Genomic DNA, 19,558 nt, shown 5'->3' on the forward strand with positions numbered 1-19,558 from the left:
ACCACCCCTTCGGCAGTGGTAGCGGCAGCGGCAGTGGCAGCGGCAGCGGCAGCTTAAAGAGAAGGCTTGTAAGAAGGCATCCTTTTCTGTTTCGCTCTGTGTTTGTCACCTGCAGTACTGGAACCATTCCACTTCAGTTCATCTTCCACCAAATACAGTCCTATGATAATCATCTCACTGTCTGTTGTGACAAAATTATGTAACTGTGCTTTGCATGCAGATGCTCCCAGGTTCAATCGCTGGCATCCCCAGGCAGGGCTGGGAGTGTTTCAAACCTTGGAGAATGCTGTCAGTAAATGCATTCATTTCATTGCAAAGGAAATGCACTGCAAGGGTTTCCAGTGTAGAGAGTGATTTGCTAATTGTATTATTGAGCTAAATCGGATCCTATAGTTTGCATTGCTTGCATTGTATGAATTCTGACTGTATGGCTGTAGCCCTGGGATGTCTTGCTTAAAATGCTTTTCAGTGCCTCTGTGTCTCTGCACCAAAGTGTGTCAAAGTGCAAAGCCAAAGGAACAGGATGCCCAGCTCAAGGCTGGATGATGGCTGGCTATGTCTGATGCGTAGTCTTACTCAAGGCTGCTGCTTACTCAAGGCTGCTAGTTTGACGCGTAAACTGAAGGCTAAAGGCTTTGTTGATCCAGCATGTGTTTAGAGTCTACACCCAGAGATATGAATTCGACAGTAATTGACAATATGCATAGATGATGTGAAGGGGGGGAAGATGCGTAAATCACCATTGTCCCCTATAGCCCTATTTATGTTACCCCTGCCTAAGCCAGCATGTGTTTACGCACAGGACGTGTATTAGTGACCCCCTTGCGTGCGTGAACCCCTTGCGTGCGCACATTTACAGGGAGGGGGAAAGAGCCCCAAAGAAGGGTATAAGAGAGCTTTGCAATTTGTGTTTCTTTACTCATGTCGTGGAAGTAGCCACCTTGAGTCTCTTATTAATAAGAAATAAAATTCTTTCTCTGGAAGAACTCAACCCCGGTGTCGTTTTGACTATCTCTGTCCTGCTTGGGGCAACTTAAAGGACCCTTAGTAGCTGATAAGGCTACACCAGAACCTCAGTTATCTTTCTCACTCTCCTCTGTAAACATTCCAGCTTGTCAATATCCTTCTTAAATTGTGATGCCCAGAACTGGGCACAGTATTCCAGATGTGGTCAACCAGCTACAAATCCACTTAACAGTTACCTCGTTCAACCCACATTTTACCAGCTTCCTCACAAGAATATTATGAGGGACTTTGTCAAAAGCCTTACTGAAATCAAGATACACAAAGACCATGCTGGGGTTTAGTAATCACAGCATCCTTTTCTAAGTGCTCACAGACCGACTGTTGAATTTTTTGTTTTAGGACTTTTCCCGGTAATGATTCCTGACGGGTAAGTCAGTAGTTACTTGAGTCTTCTTTTTCCACCTTTTTGAAGATTTGCCCAACTCCCATCCACAGGTAACATCACCTGTTCTCCAAGAATTCTCAAAGATGATAGATACTGAAAAGTAGCATTTGTATTATTAGTGTAGCTTTAAACACTGGCATTCATAATATTTTCTTAGTACCTGCTTTACACATATCCACAAAAATTCTTACAACTTTGTAAGGCAAGCTAGTACTACCATATTGGAGATACAGGGCCTGAGGCTGAAAGAGAGTAGATTGCTGATTTCAACTAGGGGATTACCTAATTCACAACTTCCATCTTGTCTTAGGCACTTCACCTTTTTCTCTGCCACATTAAATTTCTAATTGCTAGGCTGCTTTTAAAGGTACAGGAATAGGACCTTGAGGGCTGGTGGGTGGAAATAGGCAACCCTATGCCATTACCCTCCATTTGTTGAGAAGGCTCATGTTCCACCTCTTGGGCTTTGAATTGGACTCCCGAGAAAACATATCCAAGGCTTTCAGGAAGGAAATGGTTAATAAAAGAGAGAAAGGTGGGAGGATTGGGCAGAGACACTCCACCCTCCAATGTCATCACTCCTGCAAATGGAATGTGGGAAATCTGCCCTGTCTGACACCCTGTAACCCGAATGACTCCTCCAGGATTCCTCATAGACATGTGACATGTACCAACACTTCTGAGTCTGGGGTCCTTGGACCGGGTTTAAACGAAAGGAAATGCAGACTTCCTCTGGATGCCTAAGACTCTCCTGGGGTACAGCTTTCAGGCGATGACTTTAGTCCATGCTCTTGTGTGATGAGGCCAACAGCAAACGAGACTCCTTTCTCCCGACCTCGTTCCTCAATCTAGGGCACACCTTCGCTCGAGAATCTGACAGAGCTCTCCAAGAAGAAAGAAAGGAAAACCATTTCACTCCTGCCATTTTCAAGAGGGGAATATCTGGGTGTGTGTTCCACAGAACTGTCAGACTGGACCTTTCATTTGAAGACTATTCCAAGGCATGATTGATCCCACCTGTGCCTTAACTGTTCCCAATCCATGCCTCTGGAACTCCCCTCCCACTTGAAGGACTCTGACTCACTGGGAGAACTGCTGAGCCCTTGGAAAAGAGCAGTCATGTGCCTTCAGAATCTGAGGACAACTCGCGGATGCAGACCATGGATGCTTAGGAAATAGTTGGGGGGTCTTACAACAAATGCTGAAGCCTGTGGGCTGTTCAAGGGAGGGCGAGACAGGGGACTCTCTAGCACCGAAGGCAGCTGTGCTTGTGGTGCTTGTCATCTGTGCCCAGGCTCCGAGGGATGAACATGAATAAGGCCAGGGACCACTATGATTCCACCTGCCCTTGCAATGGCAGCCAGTCACCACTGGGCAATGGGCTCTTAGCCAGCGATTCAGGTTTCCTGAGTGATGTGTGGGCTTCTGTGCAGACACCCACCTCTGGGGGAGGCATGGGGTGTGTGACTCTTTGCCCCAACCAGCTGCTTCAAGTCACTACACATCTCAGAGAAATGGACAAACAGTTTCAGCATTTCCGGAAACTTTTCCAGCAAGATGGCAAGTATTGGAAGCATTTTATTTACTTGTGAGTCATCTCACACTTCCTCCAAGTACCTTGGAAGGGCATCATGGGCTCACAACAACCCTGGGGGGGGGTGAGCTAAGCTTGGGAGGGGTGAATCTGCCTCCCTTCTCTGCGATTTTCTGCATGATTTTTTACTTGTGGTTCTCTTCCATTTCTGCAATTAATCTTCAGACTTTGTTTTCAAACATTCATCTCAAAATACAATTTTTGAATAATATATGGTTTTTAATTTTAAAAACTAAGTGTTACATTTAGTAGAGGCAATCTGTCTTTTGTTGTTGTCATTTTTTCATATAGAATGGTTACTGACAAGCACATACAAAATGCAGTAAAAATAATGAATGTACAAAATAAAAATAGAAAAATAAAATGAAAATACAGAGAGGAGGGGAAAACCAGGAGACAAATGAGAATGCAATGCCACATACAATCATCACATATAAGAAGAAAAAGGTGAATTAAATTAGTTCTCAATAAAGCCTCTCCACCTAGTAATCTGTGGAGCAGGGGGTTTAGTGGGCTGTGTGGATCAATTAACATAGGAGAAAAACTCTTTTTGATGAACCACTTAGGACTCTCTGCTTGTGTGTCAGGTGTTCTGACAGTGCAAGGTCCCATTCACTAGCTACTCTTGGGAAGGAGGTGAGTCTGATTTCCAATGGGAAGCCACTGACATTTTGACCGTGGCAAGAAGCATAACTTCAAGAGATTTGTGTGTGATGGATTGGTGAGTTGGGATCAGGCTCCAGGGACAGCCGTGCCAGGGCTGGGTCTGGAGACAGTACCTGAGAAGTGATGGTGGAAACTGTGTCCAAAATTTGGGTCCAGAAGCTGAACTATGCAGCAATCCCACTCAAAATGCATTTTTTATTTATTTACATTGATTAGTCAGTCACCTATTAACCTTCCACTCTAGGGTTTACACATGAATTTAAACTTTTTATAAATTTTTTTTATAAATTTAAACTTTTAGAAAATGCATTATAACCAGTAGTGGCTCATGCAGTACAAGGCAATGGGAATGAATGAGGTTGCGCATCCGGAAGATTTTAATATTTGGTTCTCACAATCAAGCTGAACACTATACCCATGGCCAGCATGCTGACTCTACTCTAGTTAATATTGATTTGTTTGTTTTTAAAGTCAAGCACAATAATTTTTCACACCCCTGAACATTGATCAGAATGCAGAAAAGATGCGAGACTTCTGAATCATCTGTATTCATGTATAATAGTGATTAATTAAAGTGGCTATCCTGCTCTATTTTTGAAGGGTGGTAACCAGTTGTTAGAAGTTAGAACACACTCTCAAGGTATTCTATTGAATGATGTCTAGTTAAAACGGTTAAAAATTTAATTACACTGAAAGCAAATGCAAACTTAAGTGCACTTAAGTCAATGAAAATCTATAGGCTTAAATGCACTTAAGCCTTTGGTTGCGGCCAACTGCTGTTATAACTCCCATCTTCTAATGCCTGAATTCTGGCCTAGGGATTTCAGGAATTAGCACTGCCAACTGTTGGTCATTTTTACTCTCTTTTGTGGCCACTGACACCCCCCCCAATGATTTCAGGACTGTCACCCCTTGATGAGCCCATAAGTTGGCTCAGAAATGGGGACGTTCTGTTGGAGATTCATTCCCCGTGTCTACTGTCATGGGATTGTTGTCTATCACATGACTGTGTATATTTTTCACTCTGCAGAGTGGGAAGTGACGAAGACAGGATGTTTGTATTACTGTGTTTCCTGAAGTGGGACTATTGTCCTTTATCTTTGCTGCCTGATGCTAGAGAGAGAGGGAGCCATGTTGCAGTGCTCCATGTGTGTTTATATGTAAATAAAAGTAGATTAACCAAAATGCTGAGTTGCTGAGTTCTGTTACACAACTGTGCAAACTCTGCAGATCCCTAAGTGTGCTAATGCTTCTTGGCATTAGTCGCTGTGGTGTTCGGGCTGGAGAAAGCTTTTGAAGCTCCCAAATATTCGACCAGGAAGGAGGGAACATGCCAGTCAGGCATGTGTCTCTGCCAGGGTCCTACTCAAGTGTAAGAGATCCTAACACGTTCTGCATCACCCCCAGTGGGTTACAGGTGTTGGGAGACAGTGAAAGCATCAAGCTCAGTAGGCTCCACCCAGTGCCCCACCATGCTGGGTGCTGCCACCAGGACTGGGCCCGCCCCATTGACTTAAATTAAGTTTGTTGAAAAGTAATCTTCTTGGGGATTGTGCCCCATGTTAATTCATGGGTAAGGCAGTATTGGCAAAGATGGCATCGCTACAAAAGTGTTTCCAGATTGATTGAAGAGCTTATGGTGGGACTCTAATGAGGGCAAGGACTTTAGCCAACTCCCAGAGGCCAAGGTCCCTTCTGCCCCCCCAATAAAATATTTGAGGGGGCTAGTCCTCCCCCCAAAGGGCATTGCCATTCAAATGGTGTTTGTGTGCAATATCTTGTGGTCGATTATCTGGGGCAGGGCTTACCGCCCCGCCCTCCCATATTTTATTCAAGTAGGCACACCAGCCAGAACTGTTCAAGGCATGTTGAATTATTCCCAAATCAGTACAAGAAACAAGTGGTTATTGTGGCACAAGGTTGCTGCCCCCCCCAACAACTCCTCTTCACAGAGTCATAATCTTTGTGCTGGGAGAAATAAAAAACATCATGTTCCCTGATCGCTAGACTTTAACAGTGCAGTCCTATGCAGGTCTACTCAGAAGTAAGTCCTGTAATGGAACTTTTTCCCAGATAAGAAGCAATTAAGTAAGTGATTGCAACCTCAGATCATTAACACTCAGGAAATGGTCATAAGACAAAAAAGCCTTGCCCTGGAGCCTCAATGGCGCCCCTCTGAAAGCTTCCGGCTAGTCCTCACCCCTGTACCGTAACTACAGCACTGCCTGTTGCAATAGGTTGCTGTCTCTATGCCTCATCAGAAGCTCCACAGTCACAATGCAGTCTTTGCAACAAACCTCATTATACTAAGCTGCAGCTGGACACCAGCAGCAACCCTCACGAGGGCCAGGCTAAACAGGACACCATTCACGCAATCAGCAATTGTGTGAATGACTTTTTAAAAGTACATTGCAAGCATGCTTCCCACCCTGCCCCAATCCAAATCAGGACCCTGGTGTGAGCTTCAGCCCTTTGTTCCTGCTGCAGTTCTGATCCAGAGTGCATGAGAGTGAACAGGAGCTCACCTGCCGCTGCCCCAATGCAAATGGCAGGCATGGGTGAGTCGCTAGGTGCTTGATATGGACTTGGAGGGCCCTGGCTATTTCCATGACACAATGAACTAATAATCCAACAATTTATGTATGTCTGCTTTGACAGAGAAGTGCATTCTCAAATGCCTCCTTTGGTGGGGACCAAGGTGGCTGGTGCTTGCCCCATTGTGCAGCCTGTGAGAAAAGTCACCAGATGGCGCTCAGCAACAGGGAGCCCTGTTTTCAGATTAACCAAATTTGCATCCTCTTCAACCAGCATCCTGTTACAGAATTTAGGCCACAACTTGATTGATTACAATCAAGTGAGGAGTTACATAGGCTCTGATTCGACTAGCTACCTGCACCCTAGGTACCAATCTAGGGCACCAACCATAGGTCAGCCTCGGGTGAACACCTGCGACTGTGGAAAGCAGGAGCCCTGCTAGTGCTCCACCCAGATGTCCCCTGTGTTGTGACTGTGATGTGGGGCTTGTGATTTCAGCTCGCTTGACATAATATGCTGGAGACAGTTCTCTAGTAACACTTCTTTATTAAAGCAAACAAGACTGAGCTCTGAGGAGAGGAAAGCTACTTTTATAGGGACGGGGGACTAGCTAGAAAGGGAGACATTTTGGAGGCAATCACAGTGCTGCCTTTTGGAGGAAACCAATAAGACAGAGGATCCAAATATAGCAGCTTAAATGAACCAATAGTAGCTGTACCTTCTGGAACTAAAAGGCAGTTACTTTACCCAAAAGCAAATACAGACAATAGTAATACAGATATAAAATCCTTTGACTCAATACACAACACCCCTCCCCCCCCTAGTGAGCGCAGCAGATGTAATCCCTCAGGTACTGTGGGGTCCTACAACTTCTACTTGATCTCCTGACAACAGGTGTCACAGGTTCTGGATTGGGTGTTACCTGCGGTGGAGGGGCTGCTATAGCAGTTTCATCAGTAACGGATGGAGTCCCAGACAGCTCAGGGTCCCCTACCTGTACCTTGTCACCATGAGGACTAGTGGACCCTGGTTCATTTGCTGAAGCCCCTGGTGACTGCACCTCTGGGCCATTTTCACTCTGGTCTTGCAGCTGTGCGTCATTAGCCGGGGATGAATTATCCTCAGTCTGTAAATTCTCTGCACCTGACTCCTCCCTGCTGAGCGCCCAGAGCCTCAGCTGATCTATATGTCTCTCCCAAACTTGCCCATTTTCCAAGGTCACATAATAGGACACAGGTCCACTAGCCCGGGTGATCACACTGGCCACCCACCGTGGACCTCGTGAATAGTTCCTCACCCAGACCAGAACTTCAGGGGCCTTGTTGTGTCAGTCTCAGCCTGGGGGGTTGCTCTTGAATTACGGTTTGGCATTTTATCTGGGTGGACATAATCCAGCACCGTTACCAGCCTTCTACCTAGGAGCAGCTCGGCTGGTGACTTGCCCGTCGCAGTACACGGCGTCGCATGCTGCAAAAATAACATTTGCATGATCAGAGCCAGCGCGTCAATTTAGGCGGACTAGACAGCTGCCTAGGGTGCCAGAATTGAGGGGGCGCTGCCCAGCCTGCCCCCCGCCCGCCACCAGATTAGCCCCAGCCCCATCAGTGAGGGATCCAAAAAAGCAAACCTTTCATACCTAAAATAAAGATTAAACACAAAAAGTGGCGCCCAAATTAGACGTCACCAGCAGAAGCTCTGAAGATTCCAGCAGCATCCAATAGAAAGGCAGATCGCCACTGCTGCCTTGAAAGCCACGCCACCAGATGGCATCACAAAATTCTACAGCAACCAGCTGAAAACAGGCCTTTTGCAGCAACAAGGCCCAACATTCCCAAGTGGAGGTAGGGGCCTGCCTGGGGTGGGGTGGGGGGGCAAATAGGGGACAGGGATAGGTAATGGGTCAGGACAGGGTGGGGGGAGACACAGGGATGAAATCTGCCCTGTCCACAGTATCTCACCTCAGCTTTGCAGACTAGGCTGAGCGGATTAAGGGGCCTGCCTGCGTAGGGGATGGGGAGGGGGGGGGGAAATAGGCTGCAGCATAGAATCAACTGAATATGAGTCTTTTACAGGGCCGTGCCTTTGGGTAGAATAAATGTCGCTTCACATAACACACGTGGGTAGGAGAGTCAGGGTTGGGACAGGGCAAAATTTTACAGAACATGTGCAAGCGAGTAATCTGTGATGCTAAGTATTAGTTTAGTATTAGTTAAGTTAGTTAAATATTTTTCATTTATTTACTTGCTTTAGGAGGGGCACCTGCCCCCCCCCCCGGCACCCATGCTTGGGACTGAGATACTTGTAGGAATGCCTCTTCCTCTATCAGAGGTCAGGGGCGTAGTGCCGGGGGTGTGTGCTGCTGGGCTGATGGCTCCGGGTGCATTTTTTGAGGCGGAACTGTGCATTTGGCTTTCTCATGTTGCCTTACCAGGCCTGTGCCACTTTGCGAGGCTGGGACTGATCTGAATGATTTGTTGTGTGAGTCATTCAGATCCGAACACAGCCTCACAAAGCAGCTCAGGGCTGGCAGGGTGGCATGAGAAGGACGCAACAGACATGCGTTCTTCAATCCCAGCCTCGCCCTTGCATGGCTGTTGCACCTAAAAAGAAAAAGCACTGCACAAAGCCATTGATACAAAAATACAACAACGGTTATGCGTTGATTTAATATTGAACAAGGACGGGATAGCTCAGTAGGCAGAGCCTGAGACTCTCAATGTCGGAGAGTGAGGCCTTGTCCGCACAGGATGCCTGTGCCCAGAGATCTGCGCTGGTTGCCCATCTGCCACCAGGTCAGGTTCAAGGTGTTGCATGCAAAGGCCTTAACAACTTGGGACCCGTTTGCCTATGAGGTTGCCTTTCTCCAAATGTGCCCCCTCAACTGCTTCCATCAGCGGAACTGACAACACTACAGTTACCTCTGAATCCTCCTTTGCCTTGATAAGAACTCGCTCCTCCATTGTGGAACTCCCTGCCTGTTGCTATTAAACAGACACCTGCACTTCATTCTCTTGGGTGCCTGCTGGAGGAATTCTTGTTTTGGCAAGCCTACCCTGATGCTTAGAAATGCTGATGTGAATTTTAATATATTTTAGCATTTTAACTTTAGTACGTTTTAAAGTATTGTGTTTTTAAATTTATCTTTGAAAGTTTTTTTTAACAGTTAAGTGGTATATAAATTTTATGCAATAAATTAAATGAATTACATGTTTATTATTTATTACGTTATGTTATGACAACCCAATAAAATCTGAGATAAAAATAATAATACCCGTTTATCTGCTGTTATTTTGTTTGCAGGCGATGCCCTCTCAGGCCCAATTGAGGTTAGACTGGCTGACTTGCTCCAGGCCACCACATCCTTTCTCAGCAAGTACCCAGCCTTGAACGGTCCTGCCATTCAGCCAGCCATTGCCTCCCTCATCACCTGTATGAATGGTGAGTATCTAACCCCAGGTACTTTCAAGCCCCCCTGAACAATGTTTCCAAAGACAAATTAGAGGATGGGGTAACGGCATATAGAATAGAAGAATACCTTATTTATACAGAGGAGGGGAAATTTAGCAAGCGTCATTTATCATGGCTCAGTAATGAGAAGCGGTGTCTACCACAGTTCCCTCTTCCACACTGTCGTTGTATATTTATGTGCTGCATTTCTCCCACACCCTTCAGGGGCTCAGAGAAGCATACATGGTTCCCCCCCCCTTCCCTATTTCAGCCTCAGCAGGCGGCAAGATTCAGCCAGTCAGCTGGGTGGCGGAGCAGGGATTTGAACCTGGGTCTCCTGCAATCCTAGTTTTGCATTCTAAGCACAGTGCCATCTTTTATTGAAGGTCTAGGAGGCCTTTCCTTCTGGCTTCTGGTTCCTGTCTGCCTTAATGGATGCTGCTCCCACAATAGCAGAGACCATTAGCGAAGAATAAACAAGGATTATTTGAGGGTAATTGTCCTTGTAAGCTCCCCACAGGGCCCGGGGGAAGTGAGCTTCACTCACAGATCGTCTCGGTACCTGGCTCTCGCTCCGGCATGGAATCTGAGAGGCAGGGAGACGCTGAGTGCAAAAGCACTTTGCCTATTGGTAACCTCCCTATTCAGCCATTAATGAAGCAGAGGCACTTTATTGGAGTGAAATTAGGACTAATATACAGACACGTGCTGGAATAGCTGGGACAAAATCACAAACTGCTAAATTGAAACAGCTACAAAGCCATTATGACTCGAATTGAAAAGACTTTGATGTAAAATACGGTATGTGAAGAGGGGAGCCTTTACCCTTTGTTTATATATATCATGTTTGCTACATAAAGGATTTGGCAACCCACCCACCCCTTGAATGCTAACAAACTGATAAAAGGCAAAAAGAGATTAAAAGAGAGAGGATTATATTTATGGACTGCAATGAAAAATATAACTGTGTGAGAAAATGGAAATGGATTTAAAGCATCAAACTTTCACTGTACTGCTATGGGAGGACCTGGACTTTGAAGATCTGCCAAGGCTTTGCTGGGATGCCAGATCGTTATTGAGAAAGTTGGCCGAGAAGGAGAAACGTATTGGCAGGACACCAGTTCATTCTCTATCTAGACTCTAGGTAAAGGTAAAGGGACCCCTGACCATTAGGTCCAGTCGCAGACGACTCTGGGGTGGCGGCGCTCATCTTGCGTTATTGGCCGAGGGAGCCAGCGTACAGCTTCCAGGTCATGTGGCCAGCATGACAAAGCCGCTTCTGGCCAACCCAGCACACGGAAACACTGTTTACCTTCCCGCCAGAGCAGTATTTACTTGCACTTTGATGTGTTTTCGAACTGCTAGGTTGGCAGAAGCAGGGACCGAGCAATGAGAGCTCACCCCGTTGCAAGGATTCGAACCGCCGACCTTCTGATCAGCAAGCCCTAGGCTCTGTGGTTTTACCCACAACGCCACCCGCGTATCTGAACTCTATCTAGACTCAAACAATAACACAAAAAAGATGGTGTGTCTCTGCCTCATTTTCTGGGAACAAAGGGGGGAAAGAGTGGAAGAGTGGAAGTAGCGATGCTGTGCAGGATAGATGGAGAACAGGAAGAATCAAGAAACAACATGGATAAGATAAATATCACACACAGGAAATATTTGGGATACTGTATATCACTCCTTTTGCAGAAATTTCTTTTTTTTAATTAAACGTGTTAATTCGAATCGAAGTCAAAAACTCTGTAGCTAACTTCCAGCGAGGCAAAGTGGCGAGCACCACGGTGGCATGGAGCTCCGGAAGGCAGCCAGCATCAACTGTGCTGCCTGGCTGGCTCCCCTGCCACCAGGACTGCCGCCACCAATGCTGCCACCAGAGGGGAACCGGGGGCGCCCAGTGTCTCCGCTGGAGGCAGTTGCCAAGAACCCCCCCCCAGCGACTTGGGCCAAGCCGGGACCAAGAACACCTGGCCAATGGCCGAGCAGAGCTCTGGGCCTGGAGGCCCCTGGAGCCAACATGGGGGGGGGGAGAAAAAGAAAAAGAGAGCCCCAACCTCCCCAGCTTACTACTCCCGCCAAAGGGAGAGGAAGAGCACCAGGGGGGCCAGGGGGGCCACGAAGAATTGTGCGGCCAAGCCAGGACCCAGAGGGAGGCCACGTGACGAAGGACCCCGTGGAAGAAGAGAGAGCGCAGTGTTGCCCCCCCCCACTGGAAGAATATTTTTCATTATTATTCAAAACCGCCTCTCTCTTTTTTCGTTTCCTTTTATTTTTATTTTTTTAATCTTAATTCCCTTTCCTTATTTTTTTTAAAAATTCTTAATAATACGTTTTTTCTTTCCCTCCCACCCAAAAAATTACCTCAAATTTTTCTCTTAAGAATTAAAATAGTGGCCCCCAGAAGAGAGCGCTGAAGCAACACAGGCCATAGGATTGCTGCTTCATCCCAGACTTGCTGTTCTTTTGAATTTTTATTTATTTTTATTTTATTTCTTTTTTTCTATCTCTCATTTAAAAAAAATTAAATAGAAAAAGAATAGCATAAAAATCCCTTGTTTGTTTGTTTGTTTGTTTGTAGAGGAGTCCTTCCCTCCCCGCCAATTCCATTACTATCACCATTTTACTGTTATTGCTATTGTTATTTTCTGCCTTCCTCCCCCTTTCCCCCTTCTTCTTCTCTCCTTCCCCCATTTTTCTTTTTCTCTTTAAAGAGAATCACACAGACACTACTGTTAAGCACCACCACCTCAACATCTTCAGATTTTTCTTTTCTTTTTTCTTTTTTGCTCTTTGTTGTTTGCTTTCTTTCCTTCTTTCTTAACTCTTAAAAATCTCCTACCCCCTCCATCCCCTTCCCCCCCTCTCCTTTCTGTCCTCCCCCCCAACAAATAATAATAACAATAATAATACAAATCACAGACACACCCATTTTCAATGGTACCCCCCCCTTGTGGCCACCTACTTCATGCTATAACTTGGACCACCACTGTAATTTTTTATCATTACTATTACTATTCCTCTCTTTTTCTTTCTATCGCCTTTATTTCTTCTTTATATTTTACTCTAATTCCCCCCTTCTTCTTCTTCTGTTCTCCCTTTTGTCTTTGTTTTGTTCTACAGTATTCTGTTCCTAAACACAACTTAGCCAGTCTTATTTTTAAAAAATATGTATTTATTAAATATTTTCAAACAACAAAAACATACAAAAATACAAAACACAAAAAGAAAACACAAAACACAAAAAATACAAAAAATATAAAAACAAAAATTCTAACTTATAACCCTTATTTCTAATCTATTGGCTTCCTCATTCCTCCTCCTTCTGCGATTCTTTACATATCATCTGTAGTAAACTCTAAATCTTATATAATTTCTAATTATTAGTTTAATATTACCTTATTTATCTATCTTTTACATCTTATCCTTTTATATTCTATCTATATCTCACTTCTTAATTAAATTATCATTAACTACAGCCTCCCTCACTTCCACTAATTCTAGTCAATTATATGCTTATTCTTTAAATAAATTTCAAATTGCTTCCCATCTTCTTCCACTCCGATCTCGGAGTCTCCCGCTCAACTCAGACACTTCCAGGACTTCTAGCAGCTTCTCCTGCCATTCCTCCGCAGTTGGCAATTCTTCCCTAAGTTCCCTTTACTTTTCACAGACGGAGCTCCTCCTACTCTTGGGAGGGGTGAGGCGAGGCTCCATTGGCTGCTTCACACGCCACTCAAGAGTAGGGGGCAGGGCCGCGCGGAGCTTGCTGTCCTCTTCCTCGCCCTCCCCCCACGTGCCGGGAGAGCGTCTGGCCTGCAGTTTCGGGGAGTCCAGCTGGTGGCGAGGGAGGCTTTGCTTGTCTGAGGGAAATCCTTTTGCTGTACTCGATTTTATTATTCTGAAGGAGTGAGTGGGGCGGGGTGGGCTAGAGAGGCAAAAGGCAAGGAATGGGGGGGGGGAGGCATTGCTTTTGCCCAGCGCTCTTCTAAGTAAGGAAGCTTACTTAGCAGCAACAGTGGGAGGTCACCAAAGGAGATGATAAGCGCATTTTCATCCAGGGATGTTTGCAGATTATCAGGATCAGGCCCCTCAGATGTTCGGAGAGGGGGTAGATTTGACTGGGAAGATTGGGTGTCAATCTCATTTCTTGATATGATAGGGCATTCTGCTCTTGGAGGAGTATTTCCGGCAACTCTGCATAATAGAGGTTTAATCGTGTTGTCCACAAACACCCTCGTAGGGATGATGTTAATTGTAGCTAAAGTCTTTTTCCGACGCACTATTTCAAAAGGAATCTCTGAGGAATGAAAGGCTAGTATCACTTTAAGGAGGCCATCTCGCTGTAAGAGAGGAAGCACCGCATGTAGGTCAATTTGTTGGTGCTTGATCTTTAAAATTTTGCTTAAACAATCCTTTGCCCCTTCTAAATTTAGCCATTTTCTTGTTCCATTCCAAATAGAAAGGCAGATTTTCTTTGGATGCAGGACTAACGCTTGTTTATTTAATTGGTTATTTGAGCAATATTTATGCTTCCCTCTGTTTTCAACTTTGGGGGGTTGGTCAACTGGAGGCTTTCTTTCATAGGGTAGGCTTTGCAATGGATTGGGTTCAGGGTTCCCAACTTTCTGCATGAGGTTAGATACTTGTAAGGATATTGCATCCATTTTTTTAAAAATACAATGAAGAGTCCTGATAATCAAATGCAACTGCTCACTTCTGAGGCATTCCGCTGGGTCTGGCATTGCTTCCTCGGCCAAAAGGGTCTGCTTAATTTTTGGTGTACTCATTTGGACTCTTGATTGAGAGAAAGAGCACTGTGCCTTCAGGGTATGGGATGTTTCAAGGTCTTCCAGAGGGAGAAAGCGGTTGTAGGTTTCTACTTCAGCCTGAGAATTTGCCTGGCCACTCCCTCCTTTGCCCCTTTGCAGGTCTGTTCTCTTTAACTTTGGCTTAGGGAGGGGCAAAGGCTCTTCCTTCTCCCTCAAACGCTTGCTGCAGCCCATGATCGACCCAAATTTAAAATGAGTTTATTAAAATTTAAATTTAAAATAAGTTCATAAAAAAACGGGGGTGACGGGGGCTCAGAGAAAGGGAGTAAACTTTGCTGCAACCACCGCAGCTTCTCCTCCTCACCTCCGCATAGACTTGCTTACCGGCAGGTCGCAGTCTCGCAGCTCCAACAACTCTGTTCGGCACGCCAGCTCACCATAAAATGAGGTAGTAACGAAGGGGGATCTTGCTGGGGTTAGGCACAGGGAATGTCTTATCCAGGCTTTAAACAAGCCCCCAGAGCGTCCTCCTGCCAAGCCTTTTCTCCAGCTTTTGCTCTCCCCTCTCCCCGATTAGAGCAGCAGCATTCTCCCCTCTCTGGCAACCTTGACCGGCCGGCTGATAAGAGCGAGACAGGGAGCAGGCTGGAGCTGGGCCAAAGCTCTCAGAGCGTTGTTATAGCAGGGAACCGGCAGCAAATGTAAAGTGCTTCAAAGTCTTTGAAATCTTTAAAGTCGTTTCCAGGAGGTAGAGTTGGCATCCAGAGGGTCAATTAAGTTAAAAATGTAAAAGATTAAAAAAGGTCCGAAGAGCACCGATAAGCACGTCTTACCTCAGCGCCATCTTAGTGAGGTAATCCTAGCAGCAACAGCATTGGTGGATGTGAGGGACAGGGGATATCGCGAAGTCCCTCCCCTCCTGAGTTCAAGCCCGTCCCCGAGCAAAGGGGAAAGCAGGGAGAGTTCCGATTCCAGTGGGGAAGCAGGAAGTCGTGTCCGAGGCTCAGGCAAGGTAGAGGAGCCAGGGTCCCAGGTGGGACAGGAAGGGGCAAGCAAGGGGGGAAGACCCATCCCCCCAACTCCAGAATTACGCAGGAAGAGGAGGGGCAAGAGGATGGGTCTGCCAAAGCTTTTGTGTTGGAGAAAGACGCGCCAAAAGCCATTAGGAGGTTCTGAAACCGACTGACCACATCACTCCGTGTAAATAGCAATGACTTGAGCACTGTAAATACGCAGCACCAATAAAAGAATAAAATGCAGAGCTGCGTGGCGTCGTTACTCTGAAGTAGTCCACTCCGGCCACCGTGACAGCAACCTCCTAATCATTTTTGGGCTACTTTGGAGTTGCCGGGATGAGCGTGTCAGAGGCGGAGAAGTGGCGGCAGATCGCGGAGCAAGCCCAGCTAGAACTGCAGCAGCTGTCGCTGCAGGCGCAGGGAGAATTGAAGGCAGCTAAAGAGGAGACTAAGAAGGTCCAGGACGACCGGCTACAACTTGCGGAACAGGTGAGAGAGCTTCAGGAAAAAGAGCAGCAATTAAGGGCGGTGGCGGTAGACCTCCAAAACAAGCTGGATGCAGAGAAAAACAAGGCGGGAGGGGCACCCCAAGTCCAAGTGCTGCCAGGAAGGAGAGCTGGGACCCTAGTTAGCAAGTTCAATGGAGACCCGAAGGAATTTCAAGGCTTTGAGACTGAGATTGTGTATGCTCTTGAGCTGCACCACGATGAGTTCCCTGATGATGAGCACAGAGTAGCGTTTATTGTGGAGCACCTTACCGGGGCAGCCAGGGAGTGGCTAAGACCGTTAATTGCAACAAGGAATCCTTGCATGAAGAATGTCAAACTATTTCTAGAAGGTTTGAAAACGATGTATTCGTCCGATAGTCATATGGACCAGACTAAGGAGGAACTTCATAATTTACGCCAAGGAAATATGACAGTTCGCGCGTATTGGGCGAAATTCACCATGCTGGTGCACAGATTGGGGTGGGAACTGGGGTCCCCCCCAATGCAAGCGGCGTTCTACTTGGGGTTGCATGAGGAGGTGAAGGATGAGCTCTCGAGAGGTCCAAAGCCCAGTGATATGGATCAGCTGAGCAAAGCGGCTCTGGCGGTGGGGGTGAGACAGGAATCCCGGTGGAGCGACAAACAAGCAACGCGCGCAAAGCGGGCTTGGTTCCCACGGTCGCAGGAGAAACCACTCCCCCAACAACCCTTTCAAGCCACGCCTGGGGCCAGCCAGGACCAGGAACCCATGCAGATTGATAGCGCGCGCGCGCGGGCTTTTCAAACCCCAGCGGCGCCAAGACGCAAGGAGGGAAAGGGCGGGAATTGCTTTCTCTGCAACTCCCCCCAGCATATCGTCAGAGACTGCCCACATCGCAGGGAGTGGCAAGGAAGGGCGGGAACGGTGGTGCCCTCCCCCACTGACGCAGCACCACAGCAGGGAAACGGGAAAGCCTGGCTGCAGGAGACAAGGGGCAGCAGCCAGGCACAGTCAGCAGACAACAGCCCCAGCCCACCCACCCGCACAGAGAGGAGCAGAGCCAGCCCACCCCTCCCAGAGCAGGAGTGGTTCTAGAAGTCACGCTAACGCTCCCTAATGGCTATCCCCTGACAGTCCTTGCCTTAATTGACAGTGGTGCCTCAGCGAACTTCTTCTCGAGAAACTTTGCAGAAGAGCACCAGATCCAGCTTCTGCAGCTGGATTTTCCCCTTCACGTGGCAACCATTGACGGCAGAGAGCTGCTGGGGGGGGCCATCACTCATCAAACCCCCCCCATGAGAATGACGGTGGGAAGGCACTCAGAGACACTGGCATTCAACGTCACCACCATCTCAGACCCCCCCATCGTCTTGGGCATGAGCTGGCTGGCGCGCCACGACCCCTCCATCAGTTGGCACCAGAGATGCCTCACTTTTGGATCGGACTTTTGCCTGGAACATTGCATGCAGCACCAACCAGGGGAGGGGCCTCCGATAGCCACGGTGGCCACCATGCACGTCAAAGGGGGTGAGGCGATACCCAAGCCGTACTGGGACCTGCAGGAGGTCTTCAGCGAAGCGGAGTCCGACCACCTACCCCCACACAGGCCTTTTGACTGCCAGATCAACCTGGTGCCAGGGGCAACTATACCCCCAGCCAAGCTGTACGCCATGTCAGACCAGGAACTGGAGGATCTGCGCGCTTTCATCGACAAGAACCTCAAGCGGGGGTTCATCAGAGAAAGCAAGGCAGCAGGGGGCAGCCCGGTCTTCTGGGTGGACAAGAAAGACACGCAACAGCGCCGCCTGGTGGTGGATTTTAGACGGCTGAATTCGGTGACAGAGCCAGTGGCTTTCCCCATGCCCAGAGTGGATGATCTCCTGACAGCAGCACGCAGGGGCAAGATTTTCACCAAGCTAGACCTGAGGGGGGCGTACAACTTGATCAGGATCCGGGAAGGCGATGAGTGGAAGACCACGATGTTCACGCCTCTCGGCTCTTTTGAATATCTGGTGATGCCCTTCGGTTTGCAAGGGGGCTCAGCATGCTTCCAGGCCTTCATGCACCACGTCCTGGGGTCCCTCCTCTTCAAGAACTGCCTGGTCTTTCTGGATGACATCCTTATCTATTCCAATGACCCAGTGCAGCATGTGAAAGATGTCAGGGAAGTGTTGCAGCGCCTGAAGGAGAACCACCTGTATGTGAAGCTGGAGAAGTGCAAGTTTCACACCAAGGAGGTGGACTTCCTGGGCTACAAGCTGTCAGACAAGGGGCTGGCGATGGACAAGGACAAGGTGCAGGCCATCCTGGACTGGCACAGCCCCAGGACGCGCAAAGATGCCCAACGCCTACTAGGCTTCGCCAACTTCTACAGGAAGTTCATCAAGAACTTCTCTCGCGTTACGGCTCCCATCACTGACTGCCTGAGAGGCAAGCAGAAGTTCAGGTGGACACCAGAGGCGCAAGCAGCGTTCGAAAGCCTCAAGAGGGTGTTCGCCTCGGACCAGAACCTGTTCCACGTGGTCCAGGACGCGCCCCTACGCATTGAGACAGATGCTTCTGAGAAAGCTGTGGGCGCCATTTTGTTGCAACTGGACACCAACAGGGAGTGGAGACCCTGTGCCTTCTTCTCCAGGAAGTTGACACAGCCCGAGCGCAACTACACCGTGTTTGACAAAGAACTTCTTGCGATCCACGCTGCGTTCAAACATTGGAGACACTTCCTGGTGGGCGCCAAGCACCCCATCCAGGTGTGCACAGACCACAAGAACCTGGAGTTCTGGAGAACTGCCAGGGTGCTCAACCAGCGGCAGATACGGTGGGCAGAGTTCTTCTCGAACTTCAACTTCTCCATGCACTACATCCCGGGAGAGCAGAACGTCAGGGCGGATGCCCTCTCCCGCAAGCCAGAGTACATGGAGGAGGAGGAGCCACCAGCCCCAAGGCACATTTTCCCCCCGTCGGCATGGTCCTGCGGAGCAGCAGTGGTGAGCGAGGCAGAACTCACAGCACTGACGGCAGCGGATGACTTTGCCAACCGCATCTTCAGAGAACTGAGAGGGGGGAGGGAGCAGGCAAAAGACTTTGCAGAACGCAGAGGGCTGCTTTTCTACAAGGGGGCACTGTACCTGCCCACCACCCAGCTCAGACGTACGGTCCTCAAACAGATGCACGACAACCCAACGGCGGGGCATTTTGGAAGGGACAAGACCACTCACCTAGTCATGAGACACTTCTGGTGGCCAGGGGTGAGGGAAGATGTTCGAGACTATGTACGGGGCTGTGACACCTGCCAGCGGGCAAAGGTGGTCAGAGCAGCGCCACCAGGGTTGCTGGAGCCCTTAGCCACGCCACACAGGCCGTGGGAAGTGCTGTCCATGGACTTCATCACAGATCTGCCTTCTTCCCGGGGTAAGACCGCAGTGTTGGTGGTGGTGGACCTCATGTCCAAAATGTGCCACTTTATACCGTGTGCCAGGGCAGTCTCTGCAGAAGAGACAGCCAAACTGTTTGTTGATCACGTTTTCAGACTGCATGGATTACCTTTAAGGGTTATTTCGGATCGTGGCCGCCAATTTGTTTCCAGGTTCTGGCGGCGGCTCATGAACCTCCTGCAGGTGGAGGTCAGCTTGTCGACGGCTAGACACCC

General features: G+C 48.0%; 1 protein-coding gene across 3 annotated transcripts in view; it reads left to right on the forward strand.

Annotated features, from left to right (window-relative positions):
* The first annotated feature begins 2,027 nt into the window (after nt 1–2,027).
* Nucleotides 2,028–19,558, forward strand: part of GMIP (GEM interacting protein) — a 94,077-nt gene continuing 76,546 nt past the window's right edge. For 2 of the 3 annotated variants that reach the window (XM_035101737.2, XM_035101750.2), the window contains exons 1-2: nt 2,028–2,971; nt 9,507–9,644. In XM_035101737.2, coding sequence (XP_034957628.1) covers nt 2,716–2,971; nt 9,507–9,644 — 394 coding nt within the window. In that variant the 5' untranslated portion in view covers nt 2,028–2,715. The remainder of the gene's footprint in view (nt 2,972–9,506; nt 9,645–19,558) is intronic. The other variant, XM_035101744.2, reaches the window with a different exon arrangement.

This window comes from Zootoca vivipara, chromosome 2 (genome assembly GCF_963506605.1).
Source record: "Zootoca vivipara chromosome 2, rZooViv1.1, whole genome shotgun sequence".
Taxonomy (NCBI): domain Eukaryota; kingdom Metazoa; phylum Chordata; class Lepidosauria; order Squamata; family Lacertidae; genus Zootoca; species Zootoca vivipara.